This window comes from Umbelopsis ramanniana (assembly GCF_025399195.1).
Source record: "Umbelopsis ramanniana AG unplaced genomic scaffold K450scaffold_27, whole genome shotgun sequence".
Taxonomy (NCBI): domain Eukaryota; kingdom Fungi; phylum Mucoromycota; class Umbelopsidomycetes; order Umbelopsidales; family Umbelopsidaceae; genus Umbelopsis; species Umbelopsis ramanniana.
The window spans coordinates 221298-247430 of record NW_026252113.1 but is presented as its reverse complement, the minus strand read 5'-3'; the positions used below and the strand labels follow the sequence as shown (position 1 = coordinate 247430).

Here is a 26133-nt window from a genome sequence, read left to right as displayed (position 1 = left end):
GTTTTACTTTTGCATGAAAAAAAAACACTTCGGGGAAAATCCCAAGCTGAGGAGATCTCCCCATGCTGGTTTCACCTCGGACACCTAACCAAAGTTTCACTCCTACAGTCTACAACATCACCATGGTTGTTATGCTGCGTTTAAGGTATTCAATTTATGTATATACATCAAAAAGTTCACTATCATAATAGCCTGGGTATAGTAGCGACCTAGTTATTCTCTCTTCGCTCGACCTTTTCATCCTCTACAGCTCGAGCAGCTGCCTTCTCCTGTTGTCCCTCAATCTTGGCTTGTTCACCTTTACTGGTCAAGTTTCCATCTTGCTTGATATTGCCTACCACCTGTTGCACAGTACCTTTGATTTCATTCATCTGACCTCTCCAGTAGTTTGGTTGGGGTGGAAGATTGCTAGGTTCAGCGTCAATGTTCTCCAAGGCAGGGTTAATAGGACCAAAGGATGAGTTGTCGGACTCCATAACGGGTCGCTTTTCAGGTGTCTTGAACATAGGATCATTGGGGTCTTTCAGTTCAGCGGTGTTCTCCTGGGGAACCTGAATTTCTTCAGAGTTCATAGCGTTTGAGGGGTGTAAATGATCGATTGAAGCCATTTTGGGTGTAATAAATGACTAGCAGTCTGAAGGGAAACCATTCACATTTATACCTTTCCTCTGAGTTTCCACCACCTATTACATCATATTTTTCAAACTCCTCTCATCATGTCAATGGGCTCAACCTACGTCAGTGCCAAGCTGTGACCTACTGGATCCTCAGCAGAAGGCTCTTTTGCGACATTGTTAGTAGGACAGTCTTAGCTTTAATCAATCATAGAGTAATGAGGCTCAATTAAGCCTGCAAGACATACCAATTTGTCTTGTACAAATTAAAGTGCAGTGAAAGAAAGAGCTTGGAAGTATTATTCGAAAATCTAAATGCTAAGTAGGTGAAAAGTCAGTTAGACAAAAATAAATACCTTGTTTACTGATAAGGAGTTGATTTTCGTTTGCATGCCTTCTTAAATTTCTGGATAAATGCACATAGGCGATTATTGTGGCTATCAAGGGAGTATACAAGACTTTATATACTATACAGTACAGGCGAGGTTTCCATAAAGCTTAAGGATATAAACTCTGTCACTTGACAAAAATGAAAGAGTTAAAAGGCAGCTCCTATGTTAACTTTCAAAGCATTTAAAAGGCTTCGACTTCAATGAGATGAACAGGGCTCGTTCTGATCATTTTATAAATGAGCGGCCATTTCCACTCTCCATTGATTGACTTCACGACAGTGTTTAATTCAAACCCATTCTAGATCATTCTGATAGTACAAAATGCCATGGGAATAGAAAGTGACCAAAATCATAAACGATACACTTAATTTGGTGATGTCTAGACAATCCCCGGGTTTCATAATCAGATTATTGATAATGAAGGAGAGAGGAAGAAACATGTGGCTTTCACTTTAAATTACAGGGAGGTGTATTAGAAGATAGTATATTTTATTTTATTTAAGATGATTACTTTACGGTTCATCTGACTGGCCAATGTTAAATCAAAGTGAATGGAAACTGAAGAAATTACACGAGCAAAAAAAACATTTACTTGGCCACAAGGGACTTTCCCAAAGCTGCAGCCCCCTTACATATCTGTTATGAAGGTGTTTCTATGTTAAGATACATCATGTACTTGCCTGAAGGTCGAGATAGATGAGACGTTGACATATTGCAGGCGACATGGGGAAGGATGTCTGTGGTAACAGCAGCAGTGCATGCCTACATCGATGCCGCTCTATTTTCCTTTGGAACAAACAAGGCTCCTCATCATTTTTCCAGGTTTGGTTCGGAAACGACGATTGTAGGAGGGCTAATTTTGGAGGCGGCTCTGTCATCTCACCCAGCGGAATAACCGGTTGAATGTTGCGCCTTTCAGATTGATCTGAAACCCGAATAACCAATCGCTCTCTTTAACGGAGTGCACCTATATTTCTCTTTATTAATACCCTTCTCTTCTCGTTACTTTCTTTCCATGTTATCTTCTAAAATGTATTGGGGATACCTTACATCCGCCACACAAATGGTACAGCCGCCCGCACTGTCCCAAATTGGACTATCCTTGAACAACAATAGCGCCTTTGCATTTGTAGGCAGTCTTACGGATATTGTATCGTATTGTTGCAAACACAGTAGAATTAAAATTCTATTACAACGAGCCAGTTCCAACTCACGAGAAGTCGATGACCAAACGAATACGATTGAAGTTCAAGTCAAGTATATTCGTACAATATACAGTGTGATGAATCCTCTGTCCTCCATTATGGTGGTGCTTCGACCTCACAGTGTGCAATCTGACCAAGATAGCAAACGCAAAAATCAACGCAAACGCTTCACTTTGCCTTCTACCTCCAACCTTTTGGAACTGGCGGTTGGCCTCAACCAAATGTTTGATCGTTCCATCAAGCAGATAACCAACTTCACTCCCCATCATCCAAACGGCCAATCTCCATCATCTGGCCTACGGGCAAGGTCAGGGACCACTTCATTGTTGATACAATCGACTAGTCACCGACAAGTACCAGACGTTGATATCGACTGGGACCTTCCTATTTACACAGCTGAGCCAGACGGGGAAGCTGGCGGATTTTCCACATTGCCATCCACTGACTTATTACCACCGCCATACGAAGCTATGTCTGCAGCATAAAAGAAGGGCAGGACTCTTTCCCCATGCATGAAATAGACGTAGTATAGATAGAGAAAGAAGCTGATACCCCAGGTCATTTTTAAACAATAAAAGCTTCTGTAGTATAATCATTATATCATCCATGTTCATTGGCTCAGCGAAGGCACCAAGGTTATTTTCTCTCAAGGTGATTGGGCGAATTTTTTTGTAAGTCAAGTTGAGACCGAACCCCAGCCCAAGACGAGAAAAAATTATTTTGTGTTGTTGCACGGTTTAGCTGAGTGTGGCTACTTGTTTCTTTCTCTTCCCCATTGAACCTTTAAAAAAAACAATATGTCTACCAGAGTTTATCTTGGACGTCTCGCCCGTGATTGCAGAGATCGCGACATCGAAAAGCTTTTCAGAGGATATGGCGACATTCGTGAAATCAACTTGAAGAATGGATTTGGATTCGTTGAATTCAGAGACAACAGAGATGCTGAAGATGTCGTCTATGACTTTCACGGCAAGGAATTCCTTGGTGAAAGGTAAATTCCCCCACCCCCGTGTCATGTAGTCTCGCTCAACGTCTCATGCTTATTTTATAGACTCATTGTTGAAATTGCCCGCGGTAACCGACGCCGTGAGGAACGAGGTGGTCGCGGCGGTCGTCGTGATGAGTAAGAATTGGGCCCATGCCGGGGTTGCCATGTCGCCCTTCATGTCACTAATCATTTGATTTCCGGCTTTTTTTTTGTAGTCGCTCTCAACACCGCCTTATTGTTAACGGCATTGCTCCCGGGACCAGCTGGCAGGTAACTCTTCCCTCCTTCCTTGACTCCGTCGCCGCCGCTTAGACGCTTCTTTCCCTTTCCCTTTCTCTATCCCTTTTGTCTTCCTCTTGGAATGGCCCAATGGAAAAAAAAATGACCCCTCCCGAGTTGAATACGTGGGTGATTTCTCTCTCCCTGGGATACGGCTTTTCCGAGGTGTTTTCATTATTTGTTTCTTTGAGCGAGAAAATTGGCTGGGCAACAGGAAAAAATGACTTGCACTTGCGTTTCTCTCTCTCTTCTGGTGGGGCTGTTGTCTTTCTTCCCATTTTCCTTTCTCTTTCCCCCGCTTTGCAATTTGATGAAGGACTTGATGACTGACTGGTCTCTTACCTCTCTGGCTTCCCTACTTTTTTAATTGTGGGCTTGCTCTGTTTCCAGGATCTCAAGGACTTTATGCGCAAGGCTGGAGAAGTCTCTTTTGCTGATATTCTCAAGGACCGAGATGGTGAAGGGTTAGCATACAAAATTTTCCTGACTTTATGAACACCTCTTGCATTTACCCGTGAAAAATAGTCTAACCTTTTTCTTTATGGCCCATTCAGTGTTGTTGAGTTCCGCTCTCGCTCAGACATGAAGGCTGCTCTTGAACGATTGGATGGTCAAGAATTGAACGGACACGAAGTCACTCTCCGTGAGGTATGGCTAGATCTCTTTTTTACCGCTCAATCTAAACCATTTATTCTAAATTTCCATTGTTAACGTTATGCACGTGTACTCACTCTAGGCTGATAAGGACCGTCGCTCTAACCGTCGATCACGTAGCCGCTCTGACAGTCGATCTCCTCCTCGTCGCAGCCGTCGTCGCTCCCCATCTCGTTCCCGCTCCAGATCTCCTCGTCGCTCGTCTCGCCGTGACCGTGACGATGAACGCCGTCGCTCTCCTTCCCGTGATCGTTCAGCCTCCCCTGAACGTGATAGCGAGGACCGTAATGGAAAGAGAAGCTCTTCTCGTCGTGACCGCAGTGCTAGCCGCAGCCGAAGTCCTGCTAAGGAAGCGTTCTCTGACCGTAGCCGATCTGGATCCCCTGCTCCTCGTGAAGAAGAAGGCGATATCAGGTAAGATCCACACGTTGCTTTTACCAGCAGCAATTTTTTTTTTTTTGGAGTCCAGGCTATGCTGCGTCCATCTTTTGCAACCGTAACACGTATCTAACTACTTCCTGTCTTTTTATCATTTTACCTTTTAGCCCAATGAAGGATTAGACAGCGACTCGATTTCCAAAGTTAGTTTAGAATTGAGCGACGAAAACGGGAGAGAAACCTTCTTCTCTTTTTGTTATACATAGTGTGTCTTCTCTTTCTCTCTCGTCCTGGTGAAGTAGCCAGCCAGTACTTGTCAAAAGATCTTTTATAAAAACAACTGCTTCCAATAAAAAAGTAAAGGAGTCGGCTATTCAATTTCAGGAGACTGACGGTGTGATCCAGTACCCAGGACACTGCAATATAAGTTGTGATACCTGAAAAAAAAAGGTTGCGTTCCCTTGTAAATTTGTACATCCGCTGCTACATGGTTCTCGTAAAGAAACGAATGGCCTGCAGACCTCTTCGTCCTTCCATTCCTTCTCTCTCTCTCTCTCGGCTCCATCACATTCAAAGGTAGCCTACTCCAGCCCTTTGTGCGCCATGTCGAAGAGGAAGCCCCTGCCCTTCGTTTTACTGTTCTTGGCTGCGTTCTGTGCCTTTGCCTCAGCCGCAGCTCCCGTCCAACACCGTGCGCTGACTACCCACGATGAGGTGAATGTCAGGTTCTTGTCATGTCGACGTTTGGTTGTTCAGGCACTAATTTTAAATTTTTTAAATGCCAGTCTACCACCACCACCACTGATTTCGATTTGTTGGGTGCCCTGTTCGGTAGCTCTACCAAAACCACCTCAAAGCATAAGAAAACCACCACCACGAGTCATCATGCCAAGTCGACCACTTCTAAGAAGTCGACTACGCTTCATCACTCGACCAAGACATCTACACACCACGTTTCATCCAAAGAGACTTCCACACACCACACAACATCAACTCATGCTGGTGGTTTGTTGAGTGATTTGTTGGGCCCGGCTCCTACAACGACCACAACCAAGCACAAGTCATCTTCGTCGTCTCATCACTCGTCAAAGCCTACTTCGACCCACCATGAAAAGTCCACCACCACCACCACCACCACTACCACGGTTGATTTATTGAGTAAATTATTCGCTCCTCCTCAAACGACGACCGATCACAAATCGTCGTCTGACTCCTCTTCTGCACCTACATCGACTAGTCACCATCATTCCTCGACTGACTCCTCGGTGGTGCCTACATCGACTAGCCATCATCATTCGTCGACTGACTCCTCGGTGGTGTCTACATCGACTAGCCATCATCACTCGTCGTCCACCAGTGATTCATCAAAGTCAACAGCCACATCCACATCTACCACTGTTAACTTTTTGAGCGCTTTGTTCGGGACCACGTCTACTTCGTCCGGACACCATAATGCTACTTCAACCGTGACGGCTCCGTCTACCTCTACCCATCATAGCCACAGTTCCACTATCACCAGTCCGACAAGTTCAGGTCATCATACCACTGCCAATGCTACTGATATCAGTACTACTACGGCCAATGCCACGACCACACATCATCTTCACAGTACGCTCAGTACGTCTTCCACTACGTTATCCGATGCTACTGCCACTGGCACAGCTAACAAAACGCTATCCGATACCACGGCTACTGGAAGTACAAGTAAAAACAGTACAGCCGCATCCAGCACCAAAACTGATAGTAGCAGTACGAGCACCTCGACTTCCAGTACGGAGACTTCAACCACCGGTACTGAGACGTCAGCCACTAGTACGGAGACTTCAACCACCAGTACTGAGACGTCAGCCACTAGTACAGAGACTTCAACTACCAGTACTGAGACTTCAACCACCACTACGGAGACTCCGACCACCACAGCAACTACCACCACGACTGATAGTACTACTACTAGCTCCACTAGTTCGTCGGCGTTCACACCGACATCGACTTACCATTACCAGACCATGACCTGGTTGAGTCAATTTAGTGTGGCCACTACTACCACTGGAACGGCAACGCATTCCACCAACGTAGCCGTCAGCGCCATTTTTAGTGTGGACCCTAGCGCCACGCAAACAAGTAGCCCCGCCGATTCAAGCTCGTTGCCTCAGTTCATTGCTCCCAATGTTGATGCCATTATTCCACGTAAGTGATTCAGTCAGACCAGCCCGTCCATTTTACACTTTTTATTCATATCATCCTCCCTCTCTCTTCGCAGCGACCAACACACCGGCCAACCTCAAGTTCGATTACCTGTCCTATCCTCAAATGGTAGCAGATCCCCTCTTGACGGCTGAGTTTGTCCAAGCGTTGCCGTTGTTTGTAGTGTCGGCCATCAATTGTTCTGTGGACGATATCATTGTTGTGTCGATCACAAGCAGTGGAACCTCATTGACCAAGCGAGACGACAGTACCAGCGGTGTGATTGTCACGTTGAGCATTCCCTCCGAGTCAGTGAGCAACCTGCAAGACCAAATCCGATCCCCCAACAGTGCGTTGTTTTCCCCCTCCAATGGACAGCTGGCCAAGCTGATCGATACCACCTACCCTGTGCAGCAAAACTATGCTGTCACCTCCAGCACCTCTTCACCGGTGATTGATCCCAATAATCAAGGCGTGAATACTGGACCTACCAGCGCTGGCTCCCCTGGTCTGTCCAAGGGCGCGGTGGTTGGCATCGCTGTAGGTGCTTCCACCGTCCTTTATGCTGGTCTCACCGTGGCGGTGGTCAGAGCGTACCGACGAAAAAAGCAGCGTCAATATGAACAGAACCGTGAACAAGGTCGTATGATTGCTCAAAGCATCTCTGCTCCCATGATGCAAGAGCCTTCCAATCAGTGGTAGATTTTTTTTCTCCCTTTTTATTTTATTGGGCCTAGTATACATCCATGTAGCATTATTTTATTACTGTTTTTTTTTTGACATGGTCTGCGGTATTAAACATGTTCCTACTTGACCGTTGATAAAAGCCCCCGTTTCAATCAATGTTTTGACAGCGTGCCTCACCTTATGCTTGGCAAGGTTTCAAATGAAGCTCAGCAAACATTGAAGCACAGCAGTGTATACATTTGGAAGATCGTTAAGGAACCTGGAAAGGTTCATGGATTTTTTTGTATTATGGAAAAAATAATAATAAAAAAAAAGAAATTATTGTTTATGATAGTGGAAAAAGCATGGGGTGTATGGAAGAAAAGAAATTCCCCCTTATTTTTTTTTCTGGGTGAGGTTTTTCAAAAAAAAACGAAAATGAAAGAGATAAAGAGGATGTGGAGGTCATGTCAAAAGTTGTCTTTTACTGACTGACTTATTGGTGATGGCTGGCAGTCTCTTCCAAAGGAATGGCCACGGGGCTGTCTTCCAAAGAACCCTTCTCGTTGGTGTAAGAGGAGGGAACTTCTTCAGGATGATCAGCAGCGGTCTTGGCATCAAAGCTGTCGTTGTTCAAATCGAAGGGCTGACCACGAGCCTTGGCAATGACAAAGCGGATCCAGGTAGGCGTGATGGGCTTATCCATGGTACCCACCCACCATTGCTCACGTTGGCTGTAATCAGGTGTGATTCTACCAAAGGTGATCTTGTCAACGATCCAAACGAAACCGTTGATGATGATGTAGGAGATAACACCAGCAATAACACCATAGGCAATGGAGTAGGTGAAAGGCATGACGGTCAAAGTCAAGAAAGCAGGAATGGAATCACCAGGGTAGTTCCAGTTGATGTTACCCACACTGGACAACATCATGGAGCCGACCAAGATAAGAGCAGGTCCAGTGGCCCATGGAGGGAAAGAGGCAAAGATAGGGGCAAAGAACAGGGAAACAAAGAAACCAAAGCAAATGGTCAAAGCAGTGATACCCGTCTTACCACCCTCAGCAATACCAGCACCGGATTCAATGAAGGCAGTGCAAGGGGAGGTACCGAAGCAAGAACCAATGGTGATGGAAAGAGCATCACTCATGAAAGCCCAGGTAGAGTGTTCAAAGTCACCGGAAGCATCGGTGAAACCACCATAGCGAGCCATAGAGTACAAGGTACCGGTGGTATCCATGATATCGACATACAAGAAAGTGATCAAGGCAATCCAAACCTCACTGGTGGACAAGTCAAAGTTGAATTGGGCCAGGGTGTTTTGCATAGGGCGGAAAGTAACGACTTGCTTGAAGTAGTTGAACATTTGGTCACCAGCATCGGTGTAAGGGAAGTAGGTAACGGCATTGACACGGGGCCATGAAGTGATGGCAATGAAGACAATACCAATCAAAATGGCACCACGAGCTCTGTAGAGCAACAACACAGCCATGATCATCAAACCCAAGAGACCCATGTAGGTGGTGCCGTTGGTCATATGGCCCCACAAGCAGGAACCATTGGCATCCTTAGCGGCATCGGGACAAGCACCCAAACTGACCAAAGTAGCGGTGTCCAAAGTGACCAAACCAATACCAGCCGAGCTTTGAAGACCAATGAAGCAAAGGTAAAGACCAATACCACAGCCCATAGCAATCTTGATGCTCATGGGGATGATACGGGCGAGCCATTGACGGATACCAAGGATGGACAAAACGAAGAAGATAAGACCTTCAATGAAGACAGCAGCCAGTGCAGTTTCGTAAGAGATCTTGCCAGAACCGTGATAACCAACCACAGTGTAGGTGAAATAAGCGTTCAAGCCCATACCAGGGGCCAATCCGAGGGGAAGGTTAGCAAACACACCCATCAAAAAGGTGGCGATGATGGAGGCTGCGGTAGTACCAGTGATAAGGTCAAGCTTGATGTTGTACACGCAGTTCATATAATCGGTGTTGGCATCACAAGTAGGATCATCAGCAGTTCCTACGCAAACACAAGTACCACCACTGTCACTGATAATGCTGGCATTGACTGAGATAATGTAGGCCTGTTGAAGGTGGGTGGGGTTAGCACAGGCTATGAACCAACCAAAGGAGGTGAAGCCCAACTTACCATGGCAAAGAAACTACATCGAACAGCAAAATGGACATATATATATCATGAATATATTGAACTTTGGGTCATTGGATCATGGTAAGTGAATACCTACGTTGTCAGACCAGCACGGATTTCAGTGCTGAAACGAGTTCCTTTACGTTCTCGCTTATGACCAGATCCTTCCAATTGGAAATAACGGCCGAACCTTGAGGCCGCAACCTTTTCGTTGAGCTTGTCAATCCAAGCAGTCATAGAGAGAGAAAGAGAGAGAGGGGAGAGGGCTTCACAAAAGAAAAAACTCGTAAGACGACCAAGTTGCAACACTTTTTTATAATCTAGTAAAAATTTTCGTTGGTTTGACTAGCTGGGTTTAGTTGTCCCACCGCAATAGGTAATATTCGATAAGCAAGCTTGCTCCAAACCTTTTTTTTTCCACGGATACGCTTATCAACGCTTCGTTTATACAACATGGTATTAACAGCTACTGCCTGCCTGGAAGGAAAGAGAGTCTCCCATCCCATCCCTCTCAAACCACTCCATGTCCGGTCTTCGGATCGCCCTTTCACCATTTTTCAAGCGGCGAGATCATTCCTTCCGAGCCTACTTGCGCCGTCTCCTCTCTACTCTATGTAAAATCTTCCATTGCTGGACTGTTCATACCACCAACATAACGTAGTAGTTATCTCCAAATTGGACACAACCCCGGGTAAGTGCGGACCACAGGCGAATGAGATGGTCTCACATCACGTGCTGACACCTCCGACCATAACAAATCATCTTTCGCTGTTTCAACTGCACTACGGTATGGGCGATCTCGAGCCTGTTAAATTGCATCCCACGCAGCGTTTTCGGAGGGTGTAGAGAACGAAAGGATGATAAAGATCATTCAACAGCTGGCTGCGATAGAGTCTTCTACGTAGAATAGTCTGGTGACGTTAACCCGCTTTCATCTACCTATGGCACATAATGTGTATCGCACCTCACGTCTGACACTGAACCAATCACACGCTACCTCATCGGGTGAAAGTAGTACAGTATGAAGCTATAAATGCAAGGTTGTCTGTTCATAATGGTCTATAAAACCAACCTTCAGCACTAGTTTGTGACTCTGCTCGGCGGAATCGATCGAGGCTATTGTATAAAGTCCAACCGAGTCTGTACTACCTACACGAGCTTATCTCGCAGGCCATCGGAAAGCCAAACACCGCTCACTATCTTTCCTACGCCCGCTGAGCCTTGACCAGCCAACATCTGCCTTCTAAATTCCTGAAGAGCGTTTTGTACGTTGGTCGATGCCTTGATGAAACAAAACACATTGCGTTTATACCCAATGCTCGTTCGCTCGATATAGAAAGATGAAAGTACCCACCCCACCTTTGTTGATAGTGCTTTGTGCGCATGTCGCCATACCTGGTTGAGTAACGTAAGATAACGCAAACTTGTAATTTATACCTTGCGTGAGAAGATGGATGTACGGCCCTACTGGATTGCGTTAGATATAATGCGGATGTCCAGGTATGAGCCAGATTGTAAAAGTATTAATTTGAGTTCTGATGAGTGACGCTGATATGGCCCGTCCGCCCGCGTGCAAGTCGCACATAGCTGCCTGTACTTGGAGGGCTGAATCAGTGACGTTGCTACACCTTTGTCCTCGTCAAATGCCAGTATGCCATTGCGGAGTGGCTGTTGCCAAAGGACTGAGCGTTAACCATTTATTATGTGTACGTTGCTTGGTGTCAACGCTGTGGTTGCAACATACTCGGTACTTCCCCTGCATCGATTCCGAAGGCAAGTGAATGACCGGTATGCTTTCCTGAAGAGACGCAGGGTCCTTGTTCTTTTAAAACAACGACCGGCCACGTGTAGATCAAACTGCACCTCTTGAATAAACTCGCATTGTTATAACCCATACTCACCTTATGGTCAAATGGAGAGGTAGCTGAATAATACTGGTATGTTATTATCACTCTTTTATCTTGTCTTCAGTCAATTGAGCGATGGCAAGGCTCCAGCAAGCAACCTTCTATACGTACTCTGAATGACATCGCATGCAGCCTTCTATACATACTGTTCATGAACATTTAGGTAAAGAACGTGTAATGACCTTCTTCACTGTAGCTATGCCAGGCTTTTGGAACGTTCAGCGATGATGAATTGCCAATCAACTCTTCCGATAGTAAGCGTTACGCTATTCCAATCGTACAATGCTTCGAATCATGATATCAATACGAGACGCGACCTGCAAGAGGATGCGGAAAAGATCGATGCATTTTACCCCATGTGTGTGCATTACATCAATGACAGCGTGTTTTGAATGGAAGCTGTATAAATACCGTGGTCAATACAGCTCTTCATTCTTTTCCTGGTCAGGTTGCTTCTGTTTGTCTTCTTCATGGTAAGGAGTTGTGTTAACCTACCGTACAAAAGTGAAATCATGGCGGCGCTCTACACGGCCTATTTATATAGGTACGGATCGAAACAGCCTCGAATGAAAATGGTCGGTGGCATAATTTCGCTGTGGACTCTCTCAAGATGATGCAGAAACGGGTCTGTTGAACGAACACCTTCAAGGCAAAGTGTAAAACGCACCGCGCGAATAGGCTCATCAACCAGGACATGGGTTATGAATTTTTCTATATTGAAGTACGCAAAAGTCATATTGGTCTACTGAATATGGATTACCACATGGCTCACGAGTCCTCTTATGCTGTAGCACGGGGGTTCCGTTATGGCACAGTAACGAAAGAAATAAAAAGTCCAACAACACGACTTGGTAACGACAACAACTCCATTACATCAACTGCCTTGGAAATGGCTTGTGTCATTCCATTCAACACCATCAACAAAGCGTCGCTACCACTGGTGGGCGGAAAGGGTGCCAATCTAGGCGAGATGTTGAGTGCCGGATTTCCCGTTCCAAATGGCATGTGCATCTCCACAGTGGCCTATGAGACATTTGTCGCCAACAGTGCCTTTATGAACGACTTCTTCCGCGACTTGCAAGATCTGCAAGTGAATGACTTGGCGCAGGTGCAAGAACTAGGGAAACGCATCCGGGATCATTTGGAAACAGAACCTATCCCCGACGACATCCAACAGGCCATCCATGAGGGCTGGTCCAATATCGGTGAAGGCAAATTCTATGCCGTCCGATCCTCTGCCACCGCCGAAGACTTGCCATCCGCGTCTTTTGCTGGTCAACAAGATACCTATTTAAACATCAGGGGATTCGACAATATTCTGGATGCGGTCCGACGATGCTGGGCTTCATTATTTACCGACCGTGCCATCATCTACAGAGCCCGCAATCAATTCCAGCATAAGGAGGTGTTGCTCTCTGTGGTCATCCAAGAGATGGTCACACCAGAAGTGTCTGGCATCATGTTCACTGCAGACCCGGTATCTGGCCACCGTAAATTAATCACCATCGATGCTAGCTATGGTTTGGGAGAAGCTTTGGTTTCTGGTCTGGTAACAGCGGACATGTATCAAGTTCGAGATGAGAAGATTGTCACAAAAAACATTGGGTCCAAGAAACTAGCCATCTACTCTCTTCCTGAAGGAGGAACCGTGACCGAAGACGTCTCAGAGGAGCAACAGAACGCTCAGGCCATGTCGGATGACCTGATTTTGCAATTGGCGACCCTTGGCAAACATATCGAAGCTCATTATGGCTGTGAACAAGATATCGAGTGGTGTGTGACCGCCGAGAAAGAGATATACATCGTTCAATCTCGTCCTATCACAACTTTGTTTCCCATGGTGGATCCCCTCCCAACAGACGACGCGCTTCATGTTTATACGTCATTTGGGCACGCTCAAATGATGACCAGAGCCATAACCCCCATGGGAAGGTCGGTCATACGAACCGTCATACCGATTGGCCATACCGTTCCAGGAGACGAATCTTGTTGGGGTGTGTCGGCCGCTAGCCATCTGTACCTCGACTTAACGCTTGCTTTAAGAATCCCAATGTTGGGACGGGTGTTTCCAAAGATCCTTACGGTCGTTGACGAGCAAATTTCTGCCGGCCTCCAGGAAGTGGTTCAAAGACCTGAGTTTCGTAACGTGCCTCCGCCCAAAGGGCTGAAAATGACCTTGGTGCGTGCTGTTATCCCTGTGGCTCGGCAAGTTTTTATGGGCCTATTCATCAGAGACCCCAAAGAAGCCATATTGTATGCTAATTCCATGATGGAGGAGGCGGTGGCGAACTTTGAGAAGCGACTAAGCGAAGTCAGTGGTGCTGAGAGAATACACTTGTTGCAGACCTCGCTTCATAATGTGTTTCCATCTATTATGGGAGCGCTGGCCCCACAACTACTTCCTGGCATTCTCGCTATGAAATTGATGGAAAGATTCTCAGAACAGTGGCTAGGCGATGTCACCGATGTCGCCATCATGCATAGATCTCTTCCTGGCAACGTCACAACTGAAATGGGACTTCGTGTTGGCGACTTAGGCGACTGTGTTCGTGAACATCCGGCGGTTATGCAGTATTTGGAATCGTCCTCTAACAGCGAAACGTTTTACGAAGGGTTGCAGGATGTCAAAGGGGGAATTGAATTTCAAAAGGAACTTGACTCGTTTTTGTCTCAGTATGGCATGCGATGCCCGGGAGAAATCGATATTAACAATGAACGATGGGCCGAGCGCCCGTCCTCTTTGATCTCCTCTATCTTGACCGTGGCAAGGAACGAACAGTCCTCGGGAGACCATCGTCGCAAACACGTTCAAGCTAATGTGGAAGCAGAGGAAGCAGCTCACCGAATTGTGGAACGCGTTCGCAATACACCTTGGGGATTTCTTAAAGCTATCCTTATGAAACGATTGGTAGAGGTGTTCCGATATCGCGCAGGCATGCGTGAACATCCCAAATACACTTTAGTTCGCATGCTTTGGATCACCAAAAAGGTTCTGTTGGAGGAGGCTAATACATTGGTTGAATCAGAAGCATTACATGCTCCATCCGATATCTTTTATCTTGGATTATCCGAGGTAGCGTCTTTGTTGGAAAATACATTCGAGGGCGACTCGAAGGATTTGATATCACAGCGAAAGGAGCAGCACGCCAAAGATGACACTTTACACCCCGTGCGTTTAATGACCAGTGATGGCGAGGTCGTCAATGGTGCTCGCAAGTCGATCAATGCACCAGAAGGCGCTATACTTGGATCGGGCGTGTCAGCTGGCGTGGTTGAAGGCTATGCGAGAGTAGTACTGAGCCCGGACAATGCAGAACTAAAGAGTGGTGAAATCATGATCGCTCCGTTCACTGATCCCGGCTGGACTCCACTTTTCAACTCTGCCAAGGCACTGGTCATTTGTGTCGGCGGAATGCTCACCCACGGTGCAGTGGTGGCCAGAGAGTATGGCATTCCTGCTGTGGTTGGTGTTGACAACGCCACCGATCTCATCAAGACTGGACAATACATTCGAGTGGACGGCAATGAAGGATATGTTCTTATCCTACCCACACCGGAGGAGGCATAACTTGGGGAATTGAGAGGAACTGAACACATAGGGGCCACGATGCAGTGTTTTTTCAAAGTCTTACTATGTTTATGTGAAAGTTACTTAACACTAGGAATAATGCGCTTAATTTTACTATACTGAAGCGATGACATGAAATGAATAATAATGACCTTCACCGGGCTATAATTTGAAAGATAACTTCCATTTTCCAGCTGACGTGAAGTGGTGTGAGAACTAGGTCTTTGGGTATAGTCGACGAACCCAAAAACAATCGCTGCCGACCATTTGTCCGTCATGTAACCCGATCTGGCAAAGCTCTCGCAAAAATTCTTGACGTCGCAGGAGTACAAACTTTCAAACCATCCGCACAATTGACCGATGCTAATTACCCACCCTATCGCCACCATGCAGTGTAAATGAATTACCAAATAAAAACAAGCTTGATTTCATGCTATTACATAATGCACTTGGTGGCCGTCTTTGAGTAACAGGGTCCACAATGAAACTGATTTCACTGCTGCTCATACACTTTAATATCGTTGATAGTAAAAAACGCATCGCTGAAATTTCCAGGATGATTGGCTACATAAGGCTGGCAACTGCTACCGCATCCATTGCTGGTGAATGTCTGGTTACCCCACCCACAAAAATCGGTGTTGAGAATGATGTATTGGTTCTTGAAATTGGTCGATGGGCAATTGGCGCCAAAAGGAAAGTCAGCTTGCGGAGTGGGCCAAGAGGTTGGATCAGGGTCTCCTGACTGAATATCCGAGGGAATGCCTGTGCGAGGGAAGTTCCAAATCTTGATACCCTTAGTCAGCCATTCCATAGCAAACACACCACCGCCAATGACATTGAAACCGTGGCCATAAGCGGTAGATCTGGAATCTCGGATGCTACACCCGCTGCTGCTACCGCAGCCTGAGGCGGTCATCGTTCCGGTCATCACTTGCGTTACATTATCCATGGTACAGTTGGCAGAGGAATGGAGCGTCATGGAGTTGAACGTATTGAGGTTGGTACCTTCCATGATGTCTAAAAATCAAGGTTAGTCAGTCATGAATGACAACTTTCAAATGCCATCCTAAAAATTACACTTGCCAATTTCTCCACTGTAAGGCCAATTGGCACCGGAAGTCCAGATAGCAGGCTAACAAAAGACATATGAGTTTTCAAGAATGAGGAAATGTACAAAGTCAAACAAGTAATCTAACTTACCCAAGTTCCACATCCCCACCTAAAGCATTCCATAAACGAGATTTAATGGGTTATCAGATGCAATTGAGAGAGGAATAAAGTCTGCTACTTACGGAATATGGCTCATATCAAAAATAAACAGGCCTTGATTGTAGACATTGTTGCTTTGAATACGAACGCTTTTGCGACCAGGCAAGGATGCAATGGTAGTGTTATCAACATACATCCAATTCTTGTTCTCATGGTAATTGTAGAGGTCCAAGTTTTGCGCCGTGGTCTGGTCCACGTACTCTACGTATCCTTTGGAAGGGTCCGTAGCGTTCATGAAATAAAAGTTATCAAAAAAGTTGGATCCTGTAAAGTGATCCTTAAGCACGTAGGTGCTTGCGGCGGTCATGGCTTGAGATACCAGCACAATGGCAATCCACTTGTTCATACTATCGAGCAATTTTCTTGGTAACAGACAGAGCTCTGCATCATGTTTGCCATCATTTATACCTTTGCTACGCTGGTCTGTCAGCCGCTTGCTTACAAGATATGGTACGTTTCACAACTCGGAACCCTGCATGGCTAGTGTAAGAACGCTCGTATGAAAAAATAAAGTTTTATTGGATGCGAGTGTTCGGAGAACACTAGGCTTGTGAGAGGGTACTGCATTGAACAACCTGATGAGGAACCCTGTACCACCGGCGGTCTATCCTGAAATGTCGCTCAATGGAAGGAATGCTAGTGAAAGATAGGGATGGATTGGTTGATGTAGTGCATTAAAAGAGGTGGATAGCAGCCCACAAGCAACAGGGCGGAGAAATGAATTTAAGGAGCGAAACGGCCAGTCAGCAAAGGTGATAAAAATCAGGGTCTTTTGACCATAAGTTTTCATCTCTTCTATTTTTACGTAGTCTCTGCCAACGTTCCTTGCCAACTCTGCCAAACCTTCCGCAACCCCGCCGCCATTTATGTTGGACAGGCCCCACAGATCCAAACTATATAAAGCATTCTGATCAGTACGTCCCAGTATTCTCAAGCGCCTTGTGCCTCTTTCTCACCATGCTTATCAAAAGGACAAGCCTGTTGACTGTGGTTGCCGCTGCACAAGTAGCCTTTGCACTGGACCGAAGAGATGACGCCTCCGACCTCCAGACTATTCTGGCCAATGTGAATCAACTTACCTTCCAAAACTCACCGTCTCCAGGCACTGCTCAATGGCTAAAAACACTGCAAGCAGATGGAAGCTTTTCTGATGTCAACTATGTAGCTGGTAATGTATATGATACCGAAGAGAATCTTGCATTTCAACCCTATTGACAATCGATTGTGCAGGATGTGCTGGTGACCGGGCAAACTGGGGTGCTGAGGTGCATTGGTCTCACGTACTGGATATGACAGTGTCGTGGGGATCTGGAGCCAATGGGACAAATTATAAGAATTCCTCCACTTTATTAACAAGCATTAAGAGTGCAATGGATTATTGGTTTGCCAACGATTACACGAACGAAGGTTGTACTTTTGGAAATGGTGGCAGTACTTGTCCATGCGGTACTCCTGGCTTATGTAAGTGAATTGCATTTGGGCAATCTAAGTTTCATTGCACTCAACCGATCGTTCATTAGGGGGTGTTAATTGGTGGTTCAACGTCATCGGTGTGCCTAAAATTGCTGGTGCTGCATGTGCTGTGGTGTCTGACCAACTCAACACGACGCAAATAGCTGGCTGTCAAAGGATCACCAAACGTCCTTACGCTGCTATCCCTCAGGAAACGGCGGCCAATTTGATTGATGTCTCCCTAGGTAGTGTTTATTATGGCCTCGTTAGCCGTAATACTAGCATTCTCTCCAAGACCTTTTCAGCCGGAAACTCCGCCTTGCAAGTAAGCAAAGGTCAACTAGATGGCATTAAAGTGGACGGTTCCTTTTTCCAACATGGAGGTTTACTTGCCTCTGGATCTTACGGTGCGTTCTCTCAAAAAAAAAAACCATCTATATGCTATCGCTACTAACTAAGTCGTATAACCTAGGGGCGGTCATGTTTCAAGGGTTCCTTAATCTTCAGACTTTTGCTATGGGCACAGCCTACCAAGCCAATACAACACAACAGTCTGCATTTGCTCTAGTGATGAATGGTAGTGAATGGATGGTGTACAGCAATAGCTCTGGGTCACCTCTGTGGGATTACTCTGTCACAGGACGAAGTTTGAGTCGACCAGGTGCTGCAACGGACATAGCCGTGAATCTCGCACAATTGGTCAATGCCACATCAAACTGGTCGACGGGGCCAGATATTGCTAAAATCGTCAAATCCATCCAAGCTCCATCGAAGGATGCAAACCATGGTCCCTTCAACGGCAACAAAATGTTCTATTATGGTGACTATATGGTCCATCGACGTAACAACTACATTGTGACACTCAAGATGACTAGCAACCGGACGTTGGCTGAAGAATGTGTCAATGGGGAAAGCTCCAAAGGATTCCATTTATCAGATGGTACCGTTTATACTTATCTCTCAGGTGACGAGTACCGGAACATATTCCCAACTTGGGACTGGGATCTAATCCCAGGTACTACCATCGACTACCATGGTACACCTAACAACTGTACTCCAGCATACCTTGGATCCAATGCCTTTGCAGGAGGCATCTCCAATGGCCAGATCGGTGTTGCCGGACTCAACTATAAGAACCCCAAGACAAAAGACTTTGCCTGGAAGAAGTCATGGTTTTTTTTGAATGATTTTTATGTGGTGCTTGGAAGCAATATAACTGAAACAAGACCTAACCCAGTTTTTTCTACGCTGGACCAACGAAAACTCAACGGAAAAGTCTATGTAAACAAAGCCAATCAACAGGCCACTTCGGGGATATACCAGGATGTCAAGTGGATTCACCATGATAGCATTGGTTATCAAATGATCGACAGCAAAGTATCGGTGAACCTCAGTACGAATGTTCAATCTGGTACTTGGCAGTCTATTGGTGCCTACAACGGCTCGGTATCATGGCCTGTTTTCAATGCCAAAATCGCCCATCAACAAACCAGTGGCCAAGCAGTGCAAAATGCTGAGCTTGGATATATTGTGTATCCTGGTATGGGACAATCGCAATTCGTTTCCCGCGTCCAACATCAACCAGTCTCTGTCCTTCAACGCAACGACATTGCTCATATTATTCAAATTGAGAGTGAAAAGTTTGTTGGTGCCGTTTTCTGGTCCGCGGGTAAGGCCAGTCTTCCTCTGTTCGGCAAGGTCCGAAGCCCGGTCGTGGTGTCCAGTGGTGTGATCTTCTCTGCGTTGACTGGTTCACATTCAATTCAGCTCATGATCGCCGACCCTACGCAAATGCTGTCGTCTGTGCAACTCACTGTCGAAACCCGTGGGAAGTCTCTACATTGTCCCAATAATGCTGCATTCAGCTGCTCTACCACTTCATCGTCCAAGTCATCCTCCACTACGACTATTACTGTGGCACTTCCTCAAGGTACAACGGCTGGTTCTACTGTCCAAGGGGAGTTCAAGGTCGGGGCTGCCTCTAGCCACGGCCAACATCACTGAATCACCCATATTATGATTCTTTTGATCTTTACTTCTAGTCACATATATGTTCACTTCATAAACCAGCCGAGTCCATGATATGATTTTGGCAGAACAGCACCCTGCGCCCTGATGTACGACTATCATCCATCGGTGTTGCGTCTGAGTCTGATAGCGGTGATTTAAGTGTGTGTCTTAAGCTTTTTTCTACTTGATTTCAATCAATGCAAGCCATTTCGATATCATTGAGCGATGAATGATGTAAAAAAGTGTAGATAACCATTCCCATGTTCTAGCATTTTTTAGTCTGCATGATTACAAAGACTCCCACGGTCGGGTTTGACTTGGTTCAATATGCCCCTCTTCCACGGTCTTTTCTTGGACCGCGTAGTCCTCTCCGATCAACTAAACTTTAGATGCCGAAAGCCTCCCTTATCTGTTTTTAGCGTACGAGGTAGAGCACAAAAGATAAGATCCTCGTCCCATCTTATCGGCCAGCCTGCGAATTTTATTAACGTTTTGTGGCACTTGGTTACTACCAATTTGTGCCAGGTGGGTAGGTTTATGTGAGAGTAAGCTTGCCCGTGTGGAGAAATAGGGTCACATGGAACATTTTCTACAATTATAGAGGTTTTAAAATGAACTGAAGCTAAAAAATTCACCGTAACTCACGTATTGCATATCATCATTTGTAAGCTCGCCCGATCATGGACGAATAAGAATCCATGTGGCAAAAAGCGACCTCCAGATCCGATCCGAACCTCACCATCAATGAAGGTAAATGGCCATGGTCACACATCATTACGCCATGTAGCTCATGGCACTGGATGCATGGTACGGACGACTTCACATCCATTCCATGTTAGAAGCTATTCAGTAGATCGAAAAGCTATTGCCAAGTTAGTTCCTGGTTTCTGTTAGCGGACCAATCAGAGTTTTATTTCTCAGGAAAGTGACAAAGAGCGGGGATTGTTTTAATTTTTTTTTTCCACCCTTTAAAAGTTGATCGAGAAAATGAACCTTTATTGCCAAAAGACATATCATTTTACTTTCTGCTTCACATAAAAAGAGCAAAACGACTTCTAACTCTATCGTCAGAAAGTAGTTAGTCCATACCTATTTCATATTTCCCCCTTCAACACACTTGAAAATCACAAGGTTATGGGACTTGTTCCAACGGCAGCTGGTCACAGACTGCAACATGACGAAAGTAGATTGGAATCAAATGGATCGGTGACCATTCTCGAAAATGAACATGCAAGAAATGCCGATGAACTTCTTTTGGAATCCCTTGGTTACAAGCAGGTATGGCTTGCCACATTTCATGGTTGAATACCGAGTTTGTGCTAATTCCTCCCATTTTTGGCAATCCCATAGGAAATGAAACGAGACATTTCGCTTGTCAGTACTTTTGCCATTGCTTTTGGTTGCTGCTCCATTCTTTCGGGTTTAACTCCTCTGTGGGGTTCAGCAATGATGTCAGGCGGCTCCGTAGCCGTCATTTGGGGTTGGATGGCTGTCTCGGTCTTGACCTTTTTGGTTGGACTCTCGCTGGCCGAGATCTGTTCCGCCTATCCCGTCACTGGAGGTCTATACATTTGGGTATCCCGCCTTGCTCCCAAGGAATGGGTCCCATTGGCCTGCTGGTTGACCGGTTGGTTCAACTGGCTAGGTTTGACCGTCGCCATCACTTCGGCTGATCTAGGTATCTCGCAATACATTGCCTCCATCATTGCCATCAATAACCCCGACTACAATGCCAGCATCTATTGGCAATATGGTATTTTCTTGGTGATTCTTTTCGCCCACGGTATGATCAACTCCATGCACATTAAATACAACGGCATTTTCAACCAAGTCTCTCTATGGTGGCACATTATTGGCACCTTGCTCATCATTATTGTTGCTTTGGCTTTAACTCCCAATAAGCCTTCCGCCAAATGGGTTTTCACCTATTTCGAAAACGATACCGGCTTTCCTGATGGCTATGCCTTTTTGATCGGCCTTCTTCAAAGTCAATATACCCTTTCTGGATACGATTCGGCTGCCCACATGTCTGAAGAGACACGAGGTGCTTCTAAGGGCGCCCCATACGGTATCCTTCTCTCTATTGGTACCGCCAGTGTGGTGGGCCTTGCCTTCTTGCTCTCGGTCAACTTTTGTGTCCAAGATTTTCAAGCTCAAATCGTGAATGCTTCCATCACTCCTGAGATGACTCAAGTTTTCCTGGATGGTGTTGGTTACAATTGGACTATCGTCTTTGTCACTATCATCATGGGTGCTATGTTCTTCTCCGGTTCCGCATTGACCCTTGGCAGCTCTCGTATGGTCTTTGCCTTTTCTCGTGATGGTGCCATGCCCTTCAGCAAGTATCTATATCGCCTTAACCCCTGGACACTTGCACCCGTCTATGCGGTTTGGGGAAATATTCTTTTTGCCGCCATTGTCGGACTCTTGTTCATCATCAATGACACTGCTTTCAGTGCCATTGTCTCCGTCAACACCATTGCTTCTTCTCTCGCCTACCTCATACCCATTACCCTCAAAGTCACGGTTGCGCGCAAGAAGTTCGAGCGTGGTCCCTTCCATCTCGGTCCCTTTTCCACTGTCATCAACGTTATCAGTATTGCCTGGATCCTTTTGACCTCTGCCCTCTTCATCTGCCCCACTGAAGCCCCCGTCACAGCTTGTAAGTCATCTATTTCCTTCCGCCGCATTTTTTTGAAAACAGCTTTTTCCTAATCCACTTCCGCTATTTCAGTCAACATGAACTATGCCATTGTTGTATTGGCCTTCGTCGTTCTCCTCTCCGTCTCTTATTATCATTTCCGGGCTCGTCGCTGGTTCAATGGACCCAAGCAAATTTCCATTGAAGAGCAAGAGCGAGAACAACAGCTTGCCGCTCTCGGTCAAGATGAAAAGTTGAAAAACCTTCATTCTCATCTTCACGATCACGGTGAAGCCTCAGACATGACCACTCCAGACTCAGCTTCCGGCGACCTCAAGTACAATGGTGCACGAGTTGAGCAGGTTGATAGATCTTAGATTCGAGGTTTTCGTCTTAACGATACCTACTTCCCTACAGTATTATTTCTTCTCCTGGTGTAAATATCCGTCCTATTTTCTGATTACCTATTAAAAAAATCTGGAGACAAGTTCTTTGGATGTTCAAAGTTGAACACCGAAAAATCCCCCCAGTCTGTCTGATGTAAAATTTGTGACCTGCAGCCATTGATTGACTGAACGACAGACCCACTTCTTCAAATCCCCGGTGTCACCCACCATTCGGCAGCCATGGACCTGAAAAACATGCTCCATTCAGGCAAGCAGCCACTGACTCTCAGCAGCATTGTCAGCCTCATTGACAATGCCGACACCGCGTATAAGCTGGATCAAATCACAGACGCGACATTCACTATTCCACCTGATCCAGAGCAGTGCTGCCATTACTTTGACCAATTCCTTCAACTTCTTGCTTCATTCGATTACCAGAATCCTTCTGATCTGGAGGCTCACTATACCACGTCGGCTCTTGTCGCTTCATTGCGTGCCTGCGTTAATGATATCTTGGTATCCAATGGACTCATGTGGTTATTATCGTTTCCACCCCAAATTTCAGATAAAACCTGGTCAAAGTTACGCACCAGTCCCACTATCCTGGTCTACGTCTACGGCCTCATACTCGCCATGGGCTCCCAACAACAAGTATCTCCAGCGCTCTGGGTCAATGTCATGTCCCACTTCGTCAAAGCCGCCACTCCATACGTCAATACTCACCTCTGGCTGAGCGTCTATACCCGGAAATCGGCTGAACAAGAGTTTTTGGTGATGTTCCTGGATTGTGTAGAATCGCATTACAGAGCGAGCAATGGACATATGGAAGAAGCTTGGATCACCATGCTCAGTATTCTGGAGCGAGGCATGGCATCTGTACTTCAGTCAACTGTCAATCAGTATTTGGGCAATGTCTCTGTCCACCCTTTCAGTGATCAAGACCTTATTCTGGGAAAAATTGCGTTTGATCGATATTTGGAGAAGCGGAAGAAAGCCAGCCCACATTTGCTCAAGTTGGCTATGGAATATGAGAGGAAGAGGCAGGAAAATATAGGTAAAAAAAAACACACAATGTATTTTATGTCATAGTGGTCTAGACATGTCTGTCACTTGTACTGATTCGCCTCACAAAGACACCGATACGCATATGGCGGGAAATGATTTGCCTCCTTCTATGTTCAAACGCAACCCTCTCATCACCCATAAACTCATGGACCCACCACCAACAAGTGAAGCTGAGCGTACCAACTTACTCGAAAAACCTATGGCGCAATGGAGCTATCAACTACAAACGTTTTCTTTCAAGCAATTCGACTTTCACTTGCGTCAAATCATCGAGAAACATTATCCAAATGACCGCAAGACGGTACTCGACCTTTTGTTGATTGAATGGATCCAGAGGGATGAGATGGAGGATTACTTAGAAACCATCCTCTCGTATATTATTGCCTGTTTGAAAGAACAACGATACGATAAGCGAGCCAGTCCCTTTTGGGCAGTCCTCCATTTGTACTCACAATCTGACAGCTTCCAAGATGAGTCACGGCCACTGTATGGAGAAATCTCTGGTGCACAAGTCGACAGTGGAAGAGACGAAGTCTTAGGCGATGATCGTCGGCACAGGACATGCGACCGAATTCTTCAACTGCTCACCGAGGCAAATGTCAACAATTTACTTACCCCGTGGATCAATGACATTTTGCAAGTCGCTTCATCGCGCGTGCTGGCAAAGTACCTCGAATGGATGGCCCAAAAAATCGGTTCGGCTCCATTAGGTACTGACGACCATACCGGCTGGTATAAACAGAACAAGTACTATAGGCAATTGAATGAAGTTTTTAAAGGCGAGCATATTAAGCACAAGGCCGACAGTGTGATTCCAACCTTGATGCGCACCCAGCCCATGATATTTCTTGATCTAGTCGAATCCAGAGCCTACCTCAATGCTATGCTGAAAGCGTATTTTTCCAAACCCCCTGAGATGGCTATAGAGTTGCTGGTCAACGATCTTCTCCAATCGCATCCCAAAGAATTCATGCTTCAATTATTCAATGTGTTGGGAGCTCAAAGCAAAGCTAGCTCGCAATGGTTTTCCAATCACTTCCTGGGGCCCATCCTATGCTATGAAACAGACACAGTACAAAAGCAACGGCCCTGTCAAGGAATACTTCAAACCATTATGGCCGACAGCCACTTCTTTCCATTCCTATTCTTCAGGATTTTTGATCCTTCCTCTGCTAAGGGATTGTACATGATCGATACACCTATACGCGATACGTCACTTCAACTTTTGAAACGCCATGACATTCTCAAACCCCAAATGTGCGGACTGTTACGACTGTTTGAGGAAATCGTTCGCTTACAGGACCCAATACGGCAGCACACGGTTTTAGAGCTGTGGAAGGAAGCTTGGAGAGCTGAATTATTGGAGTCGAAGCCTAAATGGCTTCTTTGCTGCTTGCTTTTCTTTGGACATGCTTCTGCGGCGGTCAAGCAGGCTATTGATGGCTTTTTATCCCATCACATCCATGCTCTTCTCACCCACCCGTCTGAAAACGCTGATGTCCCGCACTTCATCGTTCAAGCCACAGATCTCGCGCTATTGTCCGAGATAGAGGATCCCGAAGATGTGTTTACGTTATTAATTTCTCATCTGCTCAACTCACCCGACCCGCAGTTTATATATGACACTGTGTACGTCCGCCAAGTACTGTTTCAAGCTGTCATCATCCTATCAGAAACAGTGGATGAAATAGAACTACTGATGGAGCAGGAAAGACCGACAGCACCGACTAGTACTGCCATGGAGGAGTCAGAAATCGCACAACCACCACGAAAAAAAGCTAGGAAAGAAATGAAGAAAGCTCGCATGAAGAAACGTCGAGTGGGCATTCCAGTGAACCTGCCTTCCGATCCATCCACCACCACCGACCTCCATTCTTTATGCCTGTACTCCCAGCGCCTTGTATCTATTTTTTTGACCATGCTGACAAGCGAAGGCGTACGGCTGATGACTCCCACCCTCCGTCACTTCGTGACCGAGTACTGGGGGCAAAGCAAAGATATCTACGCACCGCTTGTTTTTCTCATCACCTTGCCTTCCCACATGAAAGGCGACCGTCACATACCTGGCAACAATCGCATGGCCGAGGAAAGCCGCAAAATCATCTCTATTCTTCGGCGATCAGGACTATCCGATATAGAAAACATCATTACCACTGTAGCAGCTCACCATCACATCAAATTGTAAATTACCCATCCACCAGTGTTGTTGGATGCCTCCTTGTCATTTTTCAAAATTGGTTTCTCTCTTATAGAATTGTAGCATAACCCTAATCAGGAGGTTGTTTTTTTTTTTTTTTTTAATAAAAAAGAAACAGAAAAGT

The 26133-nt window shown here is 45.9% G+C and overlaps 10 protein-coding genes across 10 annotated transcripts; 7 read left to right on the top strand and 3 right to left on the bottom strand.

Moving 5' to 3' along the window:
* Window positions 1-97: 97 nt before the first annotated feature.
* K450DRAFT_241157 (uncharacterized protein) lies at window positions 98-728 on the bottom strand. The gene has a single exon (XM_051589051.1). It carries the CDS (start codon window positions 606-608, stop codon window positions 210-212), a length of 399 nt encoding a protein of 132 aa, XP_051444724.1. The 5' UTR covers window positions 609-728; the 3' UTR covers window positions 98-209.
* Window positions 729-1970: 1242 nt separating this feature from the next.
* On the top strand, window positions 1971-2814 carry K450DRAFT_241155 (uncharacterized protein). Its single transcript, XM_051589050.1, has one exon. It carries the CDS (start codon window positions 2022-2024, stop codon window positions 2694-2696), a length of 675 nt encoding a protein of 224 aa, XP_051444723.1. The 5' UTR covers window positions 1971-2021; the 3' UTR covers window positions 2697-2814.
* An 883-nt stretch (window positions 2815-3697) lies between these two features.
* K450DRAFT_241147 (uncharacterized protein) lies at window positions 3698-4704 on the top strand. The gene is made up of 4 exons (XM_051589049.1): window positions 3698-3942; window positions 4033-4126; window positions 4215-4546; window positions 4678-4704. Exons 1-4 carry the CDS (start codon window positions 3884-3886, stop codon window positions 4691-4693), a joined length of 501 nt encoding a protein of 166 aa, XP_051444722.1. The 5' UTR covers window positions 3698-3883; the 3' UTR covers window positions 4694-4704.
* Window positions 4705-6767: 2063 nt separating this feature from the next.
* Window positions 6768-7626, top strand: K450DRAFT_241135 (uncharacterized protein). The gene has a single exon (XM_051589048.1). It carries the CDS (start codon window positions 6821-6823, stop codon window positions 7394-7396), a length of 576 nt encoding a protein of 191 aa, XP_051444721.1. The 5' UTR covers window positions 6768-6820; the 3' UTR covers window positions 7397-7626.
* K450DRAFT_241131 (uncharacterized protein) lies at window positions 7627-10523 on the bottom strand. Its single transcript, XM_051589047.1, has 4 exons — window positions 9922-10523; window positions 9612-9859; window positions 9515-9527; window positions 7627-9449 (listed from the first exon to the last, which is right to left on the bottom strand). Exons 1-4 carry the CDS (start codon window positions 10066-10068, stop codon window positions 7857-7859), a joined length of 2001 nt encoding a protein of 666 aa, XP_051444720.1. The 5' UTR covers window positions 10069-10523; the 3' UTR covers window positions 7627-7856.
* A 1498-nt stretch (window positions 10524-12021) lies between these two features.
* On the top strand, window positions 12022-15362 carry K450DRAFT_241128 (uncharacterized protein). The gene has a single exon (XM_051589046.1). It carries the CDS (start codon window positions 12116-12118, stop codon window positions 14987-14989), a length of 2874 nt encoding a protein of 957 aa, XP_051444719.1. The 5' UTR covers window positions 12022-12115; the 3' UTR covers window positions 14990-15362.
* Window positions 15363-15418: 56 nt separating this feature from the next.
* On the bottom strand, window positions 15419-16565 carry K450DRAFT_209938 (uncharacterized protein; the record flags this gene model as incomplete). Its single annotated transcript, XM_051584779.1, has 4 exons — window positions 15419-16006; window positions 16067-16121; window positions 16190-16208; window positions 16282-16565. 4 exons carry the CDS (start codon window positions 16563-16565, stop codon window positions 15483-15485), a joined length of 882 nt encoding a protein of 293 aa, XP_051444718.1. The 3' UTR covers window positions 15419-15482.
* A 210-nt stretch (window positions 16566-16775) lies between these two features.
* On the top strand, window positions 16776-19820 carry K450DRAFT_241125 (uncharacterized protein). Its single transcript, XM_051589045.1, has 4 exons — window positions 16776-17426; window positions 17489-17719; window positions 17779-18117; window positions 18183-19820. Exons 1-4 carry the CDS (start codon window positions 17216-17218, stop codon window positions 19712-19714), a joined length of 2313 nt encoding a protein of 770 aa, XP_051444717.1. The 5' UTR covers window positions 16776-17215; the 3' UTR covers window positions 19715-19820.
* Window positions 19821-20622: 802 nt separating this feature from the next.
* On the top strand, window positions 20623-22846 carry K450DRAFT_209931 (uncharacterized protein). Its single transcript, XM_051584778.1, has 3 exons — window positions 20623-20998; window positions 21071-22382; window positions 22455-22846. Exons 1-3 carry the CDS (start codon window positions 20855-20857, stop codon window positions 22736-22738), a joined length of 1740 nt encoding a protein of 579 aa, XP_051444716.1. The 5' UTR covers window positions 20623-20854; the 3' UTR covers window positions 22739-22846.
* Window positions 22847-22940: 94 nt separating this feature from the next.
* On the top strand, window positions 22941-26107 carry K450DRAFT_241122 (uncharacterized protein). The gene is made up of 2 exons (XM_051589044.1): window positions 22941-23801; window positions 23881-26107. The coding sequence occupies exons 1-2, from the start codon at window positions 22988-22990 to the stop codon at window positions 25995-25997; spliced, it is 2931 nt and encodes a 976-aa protein (XP_051444715.1). The 5' UTR covers window positions 22941-22987; the 3' UTR covers window positions 25998-26107.
* Window positions 26108-26133: the final 26 nt, after the last annotated feature.